The sequence below is a fragment of the Pleuronectes platessa genome, chromosome 2 (genome assembly GCF_947347685.1).
Source record: "Pleuronectes platessa chromosome 2, fPlePla1.1, whole genome shotgun sequence".
NCBI classification, from domain to species: Eukaryota; Metazoa; Chordata; class Actinopteri; order Pleuronectiformes; family Pleuronectidae; genus Pleuronectes; species Pleuronectes platessa.
The window spans coordinates 15,364,498-15,376,100 of record NC_070627.1 but is presented as its reverse complement, the minus strand read 5'-3'; the positions used below and the strand labels follow the sequence as shown (position 1 = coordinate 15,376,100).

Below are 11,603 nucleotides of genomic sequence, written 5' to 3'. Positions count from 1 at the left end.
TAGAAACATTGATTATACCTGCATTAAGCACAATATATAATGTGGGGTCTTGCATTAATAATATTGAATACTCAGTGCAGTCAGGATGAGGTCAGCCACTATCTGGATCTGTTGAAGACCCCAACTAACCACTGAGAACATTTTCCGTTGCCCTCTTACACATTTTAAACTTGCACTCTTTTTGATCCTCTATGGAACAACTGGAACTGGAGCAGACGGTGGTGGAGGAATCTGAACCTTGTCTATTCTCTCTGTGCCATCAAGTGTCTGCTGGGAGTTGGAGTTGCCTTTCATAGAGGGCACTGGTGGTAAGGGCACTTTCTTTAGAGCAGTGGAGATGGATGCTCCTGCAGCTCTTGATCAAAGTCTGAGAGGATGGGCCTTTCATACACACCAAAAAGCTATATCTTAACAGATCCCATATTAGCTAATAGCTTTGACAATTTAAAAATAAGGTACCTTTTTTTTCCAAAGCCTTTAATCCTCTAGATTTGTGATGATGCACTCAACAGCATTGGCACAGTCTTTATCTTTCAGGGCTTCTTCTGGGAGTTTTGCCCTGCATCAACCAACAGGCTAGACCTGATATTCAGATCCAGCTCCTGGAACTTCATCATGCAAATAATACATCACAGAATGAGACTGATTATGGACTCAGTTGTTGTCTGTGAGGATGAGAACTGTGATTTGATTGGCCCCTATATGAGTGTTTCGAGGGCATGTTTTGAACTGGTGAAATGCTCTTCCTCGTCCAAATGATCCCCTGGTTTGATTCGTCAAAGAACAAAAACAAACAGCAAACCAAATATTGTATCATCTGCACATTCCTCCACTTAACAAAGTGGTCATAATGCTCTTATTCTCAACCAGTTGTGTCACTTGTTGAGCGCCTGTTTTTTCAGCGTTTGTTATCTAAATAATGCCAATCATCATTTCTGCAAGCGCATATAAACCAACGATGATGAACAAGGATGATTCAGAATAATAGCTTCACCAATTCATTTCCCATCATGTGGAGAGAGCCACCACATATTTTATGTGCGTCGATACACATGCATCACCTATTTGTTTGCCATTCTAACCTTGTTTCCTTTTGGCAGCCTTCACTGCCTGATAAAATTCATCAGCCTCTGTCATTTGCAAAGTTGCAGCTATCTGGTGGCCCTGCGCAAACAGAGCAAATCCACCCTAATCCTGTAAATAGTGTGATAACATGTTATAGGCAAAGATGCTTTCAAACAGGGTCACTTGCATCTGCAGGGAGAGTGTGGAAGAACGTGCCAGGTGCCGGGGACTTGCATAGGACGTACAACTCCTGCTGCCACAGTAGCTTCTCGTGCTGTTTTGAAGGAAACAAAAGGGAGAGGTAAAATGAAAGGAAGAAAGGTAAGGGTTAAAGAACAACATGCCATCATGAGGAAAAGTACAGGCACACCCATCATGATTAGAATTCCTATAGTTAAAGAAGGACATAATTACATATATAAACAGCTGTCTCATGCCTGCAGCTCAACTTGTCCCTATATAATGAGGACAAAACGTTCTGTCTCCCCATTGATAGGAGTGTCACATGTGCATGCTGATGTGTGTGGGTGGAATATCTAAATTTTCTTTGTTTAACCTTGACACAGCAGAGACGCAGGAGGAAGGAGTAAACAGACTCATCCTCAGTGAGACAAACCATGCCTGAACAATACCGGCCTGGACTCTCACCCTGCGGCTCTTTGGCCTCCAGCACCTGAGCTACTGTCGATTTGATCAGCTGAAATACACCAGTCATGTTGATAAAAGCAAAATATACATTCTGCAGGAGTTAAGATTAGTAATTACGTTGAATGTGCACATCTATCACAATATAGAACATTTTCTCTTCAGAAAGGATGTGAGGAACTGGATACCCCAGTACTTACTGATTTCTAATGATGATTGGCTGGTTTATCATTTAACCAACTGCATTTTAAATACCAGTATATTGTAAACAAAGCTTAACACAAAAGTATTTCTATTGTGTTGAGTTCTCTCTGCTCCTCTCATCTTATGCACAAAAAGTCAAATCCCCAAAATGGTCTTTAAGAGGTATGTGTTCCAGTTAGTGTTATCCACCATTGCTTAGTTTCCGAACTTTTTCCGTCAACCTTTTTCTGTCAAGTCCCAGACATCATTTTTAGTAGGTGAGATGCTTTTTTCTGTGTGAGAGAGGCATTGTGGTTGGCTGCTCCTCAGAGACACCAGTGACCTGTTTTTAGAGGCTGATGATGCTCTGGAAGGATCCACTTAAATTATCTGCAGGAGAACAAACCATTTGATAATATCATTTAAGAAGGACGGTTGGTTCCAGGGCTCACCAATCCGGCAAGGTATCCTCACCGATGAATCCTGAATGTTGTATACAAAGGATTCTTATCATCTATGAAGGCTTCACTTTGACACTGTTATGCTGATGACACACTATACTGTACAGGTATAGAAAGCTACATCGTACAAGTAGCACTGCTGGGTGTGGCAGCATATTCTTTAACCTAAAGAAACTAAAACCATAATTATGTTCATTTTCTTTATACATTTTTTTTATCTTACATTTGTTTAGAGAAATATTGACTCTATAAGTTACTTTTATGTTTTTCTACCTACCTAATAAATCTTTATCCATATCTGACGCTATTCTTTTTTTCAAATCAAACTATTGCCATCCCAAAGCCTAAATGTGTTTGAGTGCTCTGTTACACATTTAAAAAAGGCATATAAACATTTTCTGCTCGACATTTACCTGCAACCACTGATTTATCTAATACATGTTTTTTTAAATCACTTATGTCCTTTCCCTCTGGGTGTATGTGTAGCTGTCTCTGTTCTTTTCTCTATTGATGTCCCTGTCTTGATTTTGCTCTGTTTTTTTTTTTTTACGTGTCTTTTATGTACAGAACAGGAACCTGCTGTAAACCAGTTCTAACTGAGTCAGGCCCATTTCACTGTAACAGTAATACCACTTAAAACTCTTTCCTTTATAACAAATAAAAATATGACGGCTGATATTTTACTGTAACTGAGATTATCTTCAGATTTGTTACTAAACATACATTTTATTGCTGTATTTTTTTTCTTAAAGAAATTTTTGGAATGCAAGATTTTACATCCTGGACAAAATAAAACATACATATGTGGATTTACAGATAACAGAAAGGCTCCTGATTTCTGAGGCTCTTGTATTTTCCTCCAATGATTTAACATTTTAATTAAAAAGTAAACGATTTAGCTTAAAGACAATGGCTCAGTGAGTTACTTTAATACAACAAGAGGAAATTAAATGGAGTGGAAATATCTGGCTGGGTTGATAGATCTACACAAGAGGCAGGTTAACCCTTTGTCCTCTCAGGGTTTGATTGTGCTTTGATTGTGCCTCTCACAATACAAAAAGTCCCCTACCGGACATATTAGCTGGATGTACTGTTGCCTAATAACTTTCTTTTAAGACTTCCAAGTATAGTTTTTTCTTTATTTAAAGCGAGAGGATCCAATTTCTCAAACTGGTACAAAATATCTGCATTTACAGTTTTTCTCCATTGCTTTGGCTCATTTCACGAAACAGAAATGACATTCTCAAAACAACACGTGCAAACCTCCAAACCACTGGGCACTTGTTCACAACAGATTGGAATATCTCATTCCTTTAATCAAATTGCAATTGTATTAGCACATCCTTGCAATGACAAGTACAATTTCCAACAGCTTGCACAAATTTCAAATGATTCAGCACACCTTTGCAAACGGTTAGGTACAATTGCCTTCAGTTAGCTCAATTACCAATTGAATATATATTGCTGGTCAAAACTGACTGTCGCTTCTCAGTCAAGTGGTTGTTCTCTGCAGAACATGTTGGCATAATTTCATTGTGAACATCATCAACTGCACAATAGTTCACTCCACTGTCAAAATCGTACAGGCACATAATACCATGAAAAACATCATGGTATATACTGTAATAAGGATATCTTTGATCATCGGCTTAATTTTCAGGTGCAACTAGAACTTTAGTAATGAAGGTTGAGTTTCACACATCTGATCACCAGTCACACAGTAAGTTTACAGTTTTTCTCAATTGCTTTGGCTCATTTCACGAAACAGAAATGACATTCTCAGAGCTCTAAGTGCAATTGGCAAAATAGCCCATATGGTTCAGCACAACTACATAGATCACCTTCAAAAGGTCATATCTCACTATGCCAAATTTTAGTTTTGATGTGCTTATTGTTTGACAGTATATTGTGCTGTACACATTTTCTGTTACTGTAAGCACGATGTATGGCAATTACTGTAACAATTTCCATGGCAGTATGAGTGCAATAAAGTATTTTATGTGAAACCTTGAATTAATCTTTTTTCTGTTTGATACACATAATATTCTGGAAAGAAAACATCGACTGTAACCATTCAGTGACCATTCAAGGACTGAGCCAAGATTGAAATGTGCACATGAGGGATATTTCTATGATCCACTGCCATACTGACAAAACATCTAAACATTTTGACCTGTAGTGTTTAAACAATGCCAAAAGGACTTTTCATTTTGGGGGCACTGACTATTTGTATGAGAAAAGGATTTAGTTTTGACTGATGAGTTGTCTGTTTTGGGAGAGATATGACCTTTTGCAGGTGTGCTATGGAGTTTTGCTGAACCATCTATGTTATTTTGGCAAATGTATTTAAAGCTTTGAGAATGTCCTGCTTTTTCTGAGAGATGAGCCACAGCAATCGAGAAGGAAATTTTCATTTTGGGGGCACTGACTATTTATATGAGAAAATGATTTGGTTTTGAAACTTGAGTTAACTGTTTTGGGTGAGATATGACCTTTTGAAGGTGATCTATGTAGTTGTGCTGAACCATATGGGCTATTTTGCCAATTGCACTTAGAGCTCTGAGAATGTCATTTCTGTTTCGTGAAATGAGCCAAAGCAATGGAGAAAAACTGTAATTCTCTCACAGACAGAGGTTCAATCTAAGGAACACAGTCAAATGTATCTCAATTTACAAAAGTGACACAACACACCTGTAAAACATAAAAAACTCAGTTTTATTTCAAATGTTTGAGTGGTGCCCATCTAAATAAACAACATTCATAAGACTTTTGAGAGCAGTGATGTGAAAAAGGAGAAAAAAGTGAGTAAAATACAACAGGGGAGGGACATGTAGCCGGGGAAATATTGCTCACCCTAACTTTTTTATGCTACTTTTTCAGAAAACGTCACCTCTCTGTGATTATTACACACTACTCCATCTCCAGCTCCTCCATCAGCTTGTCCGGCTCCATGGGCTCCTCCAGTCGCAGGCTTCTTGCGTCTCTTGTTGAGCAGAGGGTTGTTGGACGTGTCCAGGTCTTTGATTTTGACCTGGTCGTAGTCCACTCGCATGGTAGCCAGAGCACTGGTCATTTCCTCCTGTTAGAGGACAGGAGACATTTTGTGTTTTATTCTGATATTTTACTGCCACCTTGTGGTGATAGCCTGACATGGGCTTAATCGGCGCATGTTCACACCTTCACATCGTCCCACAGCTCCTTGTCTTCTGTCAAAACACGAGAGGTGTGCAGGGGTGTTGGAGGGACGACCATTGACTGCAGTGTGAGACACATGATCGTACATGATTACACACAAGGGACAAATAACAGGCCTGTAGCTACAAAGCGTATCAAGTATAAACTTACACTGATCCAGGGATGATTCATGAACTGTGTAATGGTCATCCTTTCATTGGGGTCGGTCTTCAGTAACTGAATGATGAGCTGTTTGGCTGCAGAAAACATGAAATAAAATAACCTCATAACCTGATAGATTGAAATAATTCAGGTTACAGTGTGGATGCATTTTTCGAAATAAAACACCGTCTCTGAAGGTAAGTGACAATAATAACTGTTAAAGAGATACTGTAGAGCATAGGCCTCCATCAAGGCACAGTCAATTAAATCAAGATGCCCCAAATTTCACACACTCATATATATCAATTCCCTAAATGTGTCAGATATTTTTCATCATAATTTTGTTCAAATAAACATGATGGTCTATGTTTAAATCCTTGATGTCACCTAGTCCTGGTTATTGAGTCGGGCCATGAAACAGAGAGTGAGAGCTTAGGTGTATGTTATCTCTGCATGACATTTTAACGGCTGTAATATCTTTTTGCTGTTTGACAAATATACTTTATGTCCATGGACTGACCTTCCCCAGAAACATCCGCCCACTCCGGGTTGGGGAACTCGTATTGGCCCAACCTGATCCTCTGCTTCATGCCTGGAGAGATGGCCTGACCGGTGTTAGAGTAGAACGGAGGAAACCCACACAGACTAAACAACAGAGGGGAGAACACTATGTTACCCTGATGTCTTCAACGTAAACCCACAGCAAACCAGAGAATCTATCAACTTTTCTTGAAGTGGAAACAGTTTAATAGACGCACATGATACTCACAGAATGTACATGATTACGCCCAAAGACCACATGTCACATGATTTGTCATATTTCTCTGGCCCAAGCACTTCTGGGGCTGAATGCAGAGAACAACACAATGATGTGAAGAATGAAAGACACACATGTAAAAAGCAGGTCAACGTGCAAATACACAGGGACATGGTGATAGTGAAGGACGGTAACCATATTTCCAAAGACTATTCCTGTATTTACATATTTTCTTTACTGGTAGAAACACCATGAAAGTAAACACTCACCGACATAATATGGAGTGTAGCAGGGAGTTTGGAGGGAGTTGTGTAGCGTCGTCTCCTTAGCAAAGCCAAAGTCAGTGAGCTTTAGTGTGGCGTTGCTCTCCTTGGTGGTGTACAGCAGGTTTTCCGGCTGTGGGATGACAGAAAAAAAAAAACATTAGAGATTAAATAACATACACACGGCTGGAAATTTGTTTGTGAATTTTCTGTGAGGAATAATTTTGACAGGGGCCGTACCTTCACGTCTCTGTGAGCTATGTCCATGTGGTGCAGGAACTCGATGGCCATGCCAATGTCATGCATGATCTCTGAGGCCTCTGGTGGATAGAGACAGGACAGATGGACCAGAAAACATGAAAACAACACACATAGCAAGAAGTAATCCCAGAACTTCTGCACATATAGACTCTTTCTTATATTTTATGTCCACATAATAAATAAATATAAACAAAAATAGATGGATAGTTAGATAGATAGATAGATAGATAGATAGATAGATGGATGGATGGATGGATGGATGGATGGATGGATGGATGGATGGATGGATGGATGGATGGATGGATGGATGGATGGATGGATGGATGGATGGATGGATGGATGGATGGATAGATAGATAGATAGATAGATAGATAGATAGATAGATAGATAGATAGATAAGTAGGTAGGTAGGTAGGTAGATAGATAGATAGATAGATAGATAGATAGATAGATAGATAGATAGATAGAGAGAGAGAGAGAGAGAGAGAGAGAGAGAGAGAGAGAGAGAGGATGGATAGATAATCATGTAGGACTCAGGATGGAAGAAGTTAAATGAAAGAAAACATCTAATGTCTTGATTTAAACCTTTGGCAGTTGGAGTGCCCATACAAAAGTACCATTACAGGATACAGAGACATGGAGATCTGAACCAGCTGAACTCCATCTCACCTCTCTCTGTGAACGCCTGGTCCCCTCTGGCCTGAATACGATTGAACAGCTCCCCTCCTACCATACTGAGACAAGGTGAACACAGATCAGAACGGGGTCAGCGAGGGGGAAACTCATCACTGCAATTATGGCTCCATTGTGACAAACAAGTCATTGTGCCTCATTAGGGTTAGATGAGTCCAATCTTCTGAGCCAAGGCCCAATCAGAGGACTGCATTGATGATTGAAAGAAAATAATGACCTGAAAAGTTTTTGTTCATCATGGGACTTTTACACTGTAAATTGAATACAATCACATAATATGCAAATTAGGTAATGGTGTTATTGTTCTAAGAAGCTTCATTTCAAAGTACAGTTTATACTAAATAAGAAAGGTTGTCCATAATCCAATAGAAATGGCTTTTCTTTAGGGTTAGGTGAATTCTTAGCATTAAAATATTTTATATGCGTACAACTCACAACCGCACACTGCTAAATACTTATTTTAAGGAAACTTTGCAACAAAATTGTATATGATAAGATCCCATGTCTTATATTGAAGCACATCAGAAACAGACCTTGTCTCTAGTGATTTATGTTTTTCCCAAAAATGAAATGCAAATGTAAATTCCAATTCTCCTATTCAGAATCTGTTTGTGTGTTAGTTAACAGGAGGACCCAATAACTACCTCACAGATTTCCATGTAACTTGGAAGGATGTTGGATGGAAGGATGTGGTAAGAACTGGAAATGATGGTAAGTCTGTGATTTTGTGGGACCATTATCTATCAGTGTGTGTTACTTGGTGAAGATTCACATAAAAATCTGGATGTAGTGAATTTAAATGTGGTTTGTGCTCGACTATATGTCATTCTCGTTCAAACTAACACAACGCTGAACTACAATAAAGAAAAAAGGATGCTGACAATCTTTTTAAGTCCTTTACAGTCTTATGATAAGTAGACAGTGAATTACATGGTGCTGGTAATGCTCACCACTCCATTATAATGAGGAGACATTTCTTTCCTTGGTGCATGTTCTCGTAAAGGCTGAGAATGGGGACAATGTGAGGACCACCGGACACTCGCCAGTGCAGCTCAACCTCCCGTCGGGCTTTAGGAGTGTCATACAGAATCTGAATAGAGCACAACAGAAACATCAAATTAATAAATGCATATGTTTCCATCTGTGTATGAACAGTATATTTGCAGATCACATTGTTCAGGACAGAGAAGCTTCATTGATTTCTTAAAAATCTGTTGGAAATATATATGGCAAAAAATCTATAATCACATACAGACATTATCTCATGCTCCAGTGTTAAGTCATTCACTATTAATGGCCACTATTAGAGCCGTTAATCTACTGCTGTTATAGCAGTCATTTCCACTGAGAAAATAGAAGCGTTCATACTTTGAGAGTGCATTTGGCAACATGATTTATCTCTGTAGACACAGAGCAGCAGCAGTGGAATCATTAACACGAGAGGAGGATGTTCTATGTTACCAGAAATTCAGACACCAGAACCCAATTCATGTTGGATTAAAAAGGCATTCTGAGCACTGGAGGTGAAGGGAGGCTCAGATATAAATGTTCATGAGGGTGTCACTTTAACCAAAGCATCAATGCAAAAAACATTGTAGAACGACAAACATCCGTCTCACACACACACGAGAAAAAATGTGGAGGCTGCTCTTTCTGTTTGTCTTTTCTTCTGGCTGTTTATTGACTTACCAGCTTATCAGGACACATATTTCCCAATGAAAATATGTAACAAGCTCAAATACTTAACATTGAGCGGATGGGTGAGATGCAGATTTTAACTTTTGATAAATGTCAAAGGCCCGGACAGGATCATCACTGTCTGTCCGACTGTCTGAGTTTAGCTCAGCAAATGAATCTGCCTCATCCATGAGATTCAATAAAATAAAATAAAATAAAATAAAACTTTAAAAGTCCTGTAGGGAAAAATCTATTGAAATATAAAAATCGATCTAAGACTCAGACAGTGAGAATCACAGAGACAGATTAGGGATGAATAATTGATGTTTTCTCTCTTTCCAGTGACAGCAGCCTTCAGAGGACTGGTTAGATCATGCAGAATTAAGATGAACAAACACGCACACACACAAACAAACACACACACGTTTTTACTTCTATCTTAGTGAGGACAATCATTGGCATAATTCATTCCCTAGCCATCTACCCTAATCCTAACCATCCAAACTAAATGCCTAACCCTAACGCTAAGCTAAACCTTATTCTAATTCCAAACCTAAAACCAAGTCTTTTTCCCCAAACAGTCCATTAAAGGGAGGTCATAAAGTGAGGACCAGCCAAAATGTCCTCAATTTCCCAAAATGTCCTCCGTATGTTGTAGACTCAAAGTGGTCCTTACAAAGATAGCTGTACAATAGCACACACACACACACACACACACACACACACACACACACACACACACACACACACACACACACACAAACTAACTTTAACCATAGTTACTACTAACTCTAACTTTAACCTTAACATAAACCTAACGTTTATGAGTTAAAGGGCTAACCAACATTTTAAACTAAACCCAACCTAATTTTAACCTAGGCTGCACCCCTATCTTAAACTAAACCTTATCGTAACATTAATCTAAACCTAGCTGCCCCCTCACCTGAACGTAACCTTGACCTAAATGTAAACCTAAACCAACTCAAACCTTGACCATAACTTTAATTTTAATCTAACCTAAACCTAAAACCTGAAACCGACCTAATCTGAGGTTTAATGCTTTACACATATGGGGTCTTGAGTTATATCCCCACAAGGAAGAAAAGTCCCCATAATGTGACTGTGTAAACAGGTTTAGGTCCCCACAACATCACAAATACTTGGACCACACACACACACCTTGAGGGCACATTTCTCTCCGGTCCTCTTGCAGAAACATTCTAGCACTTTGCCGTTGATTCCCAGACCGAGAACTTGAGTTGTGATTTTATAATCGTCCGTGACTGCGTTTCTCCTGAAGTGCAGTGAGGAGTAGGCTGGTGGTGGAGACTGCTGCTGGGGGAGGAGGGGGTCAGACAGGCCGCTGTCGAAGCTGCTCCCCGGGCTGCTGCTGCCCGAACCGCTGCGCTGCGTCGTCCCGTGTTGCGCAGGAATCGGTTTCCCCCGCTGCTCTTCCTGGTTATGATGCATTTTGTTTGTCTTTCCAGTAAAAATCTGACAGTTGTGCAGAACAGATGTCTCCAGCCTCAGGCACAGAAAACATCCAGTAACATCTTAATCCAGCTGCGTGTGTCCTGATGAGTCTCCTGCGTCCAGACACAACATCTTGAATAATCTATAAAAGCTCATTGGTGTGAAGAAAAGGGCGGAGGTCTGAAGTCGTAACGTTATACTGGCATGGAGACTTAAAGGAGAGTCCAACTGGACACTGGTTTCAAGCGAAGAAAAACACACAAATCTGAGGTAAAAGGAATGAGTAAAGTTTTGTCCCAACCCGGCCTGGTCCTCCTCCTGCTCCGCACGGGTATCCGTCTCTTCCTGCAGGGTACAACAACCTCTCAACTCCCTTACGTCAGTGCAGAGCGGCTCAAATTCATCCTCCATTCAGCCACAGACGCTGATTCGGTTTTCTTAAAGGAACAACCACGGGTAAAGACGCACGGTGGGGCACCGGAGTTAAGGACCAGAAGATAATGTTGTGAAGACGCCCAGGGGCGTAGGAATGACGAGTAGGTCCCTTGAAGGAATATTGTTCTGAACTGAACATTTCAGAAAAAAAAAAATTCCACTCTGTATATTGGATTTTAAACATCTGCACTTTTAGAAATATGTGTGATCTATTTTCATTATTAAGGTTTTAACCCATGCAGTTGTAACCCAAGTCAGGCATCACGGAGGAAAACAAGTCTGTGTACATACAAAATCCAACCTGTAGTTTTGGTCTAATCTTGGCTTTGGCCCCAGAATGTGTATGACTAAATC

The 11,603-nt window shown here is 39.8% G+C and overlaps 1 protein-coding gene across 2 annotated transcripts; it reads right to left on the bottom strand.

The window, feature by feature from the left end:
* Nucleotides 1-5,048: 5,048 nt before the first annotated feature.
* On the bottom strand, nt 5,049-11,304 carry LOC128424779 (MAP kinase-activated protein kinase 2). Of its 2 annotated transcripts, none has more exons than XM_053411169.1 (10): nt 10,521-11,304; nt 8,615-8,754; nt 7,641-7,705; nt 6,951-7,030; nt 6,717-6,843; nt 6,460-6,535; nt 6,211-6,335; nt 5,700-5,785; nt 5,532-5,612; nt 5,049-5,433 (listed from the first exon to the last, which is right to left on the bottom strand). In XM_053411169.1, the coding sequence occupies exons 1-10, from the start codon at nt 10,809-10,811 to the stop codon at nt 5,218-5,220; spliced, it is 1,287 nt and encodes a 428-aa protein (XP_053267144.1). In that variant the 5' UTR covers nt 10,812-11,304; the 3' UTR covers nt 5,049-5,217. The 2 variants fall into 2 exon arrangements, with proteins under 2 accessions (XP_053267144.1, XP_053267153.1); XM_053411178.1 differs by having other exon boundaries at nt 5,532-5,609; nt 10,521-11,302.
* Between the last annotated feature and the right edge of the window lie 299 nt (nt 11,305-11,603).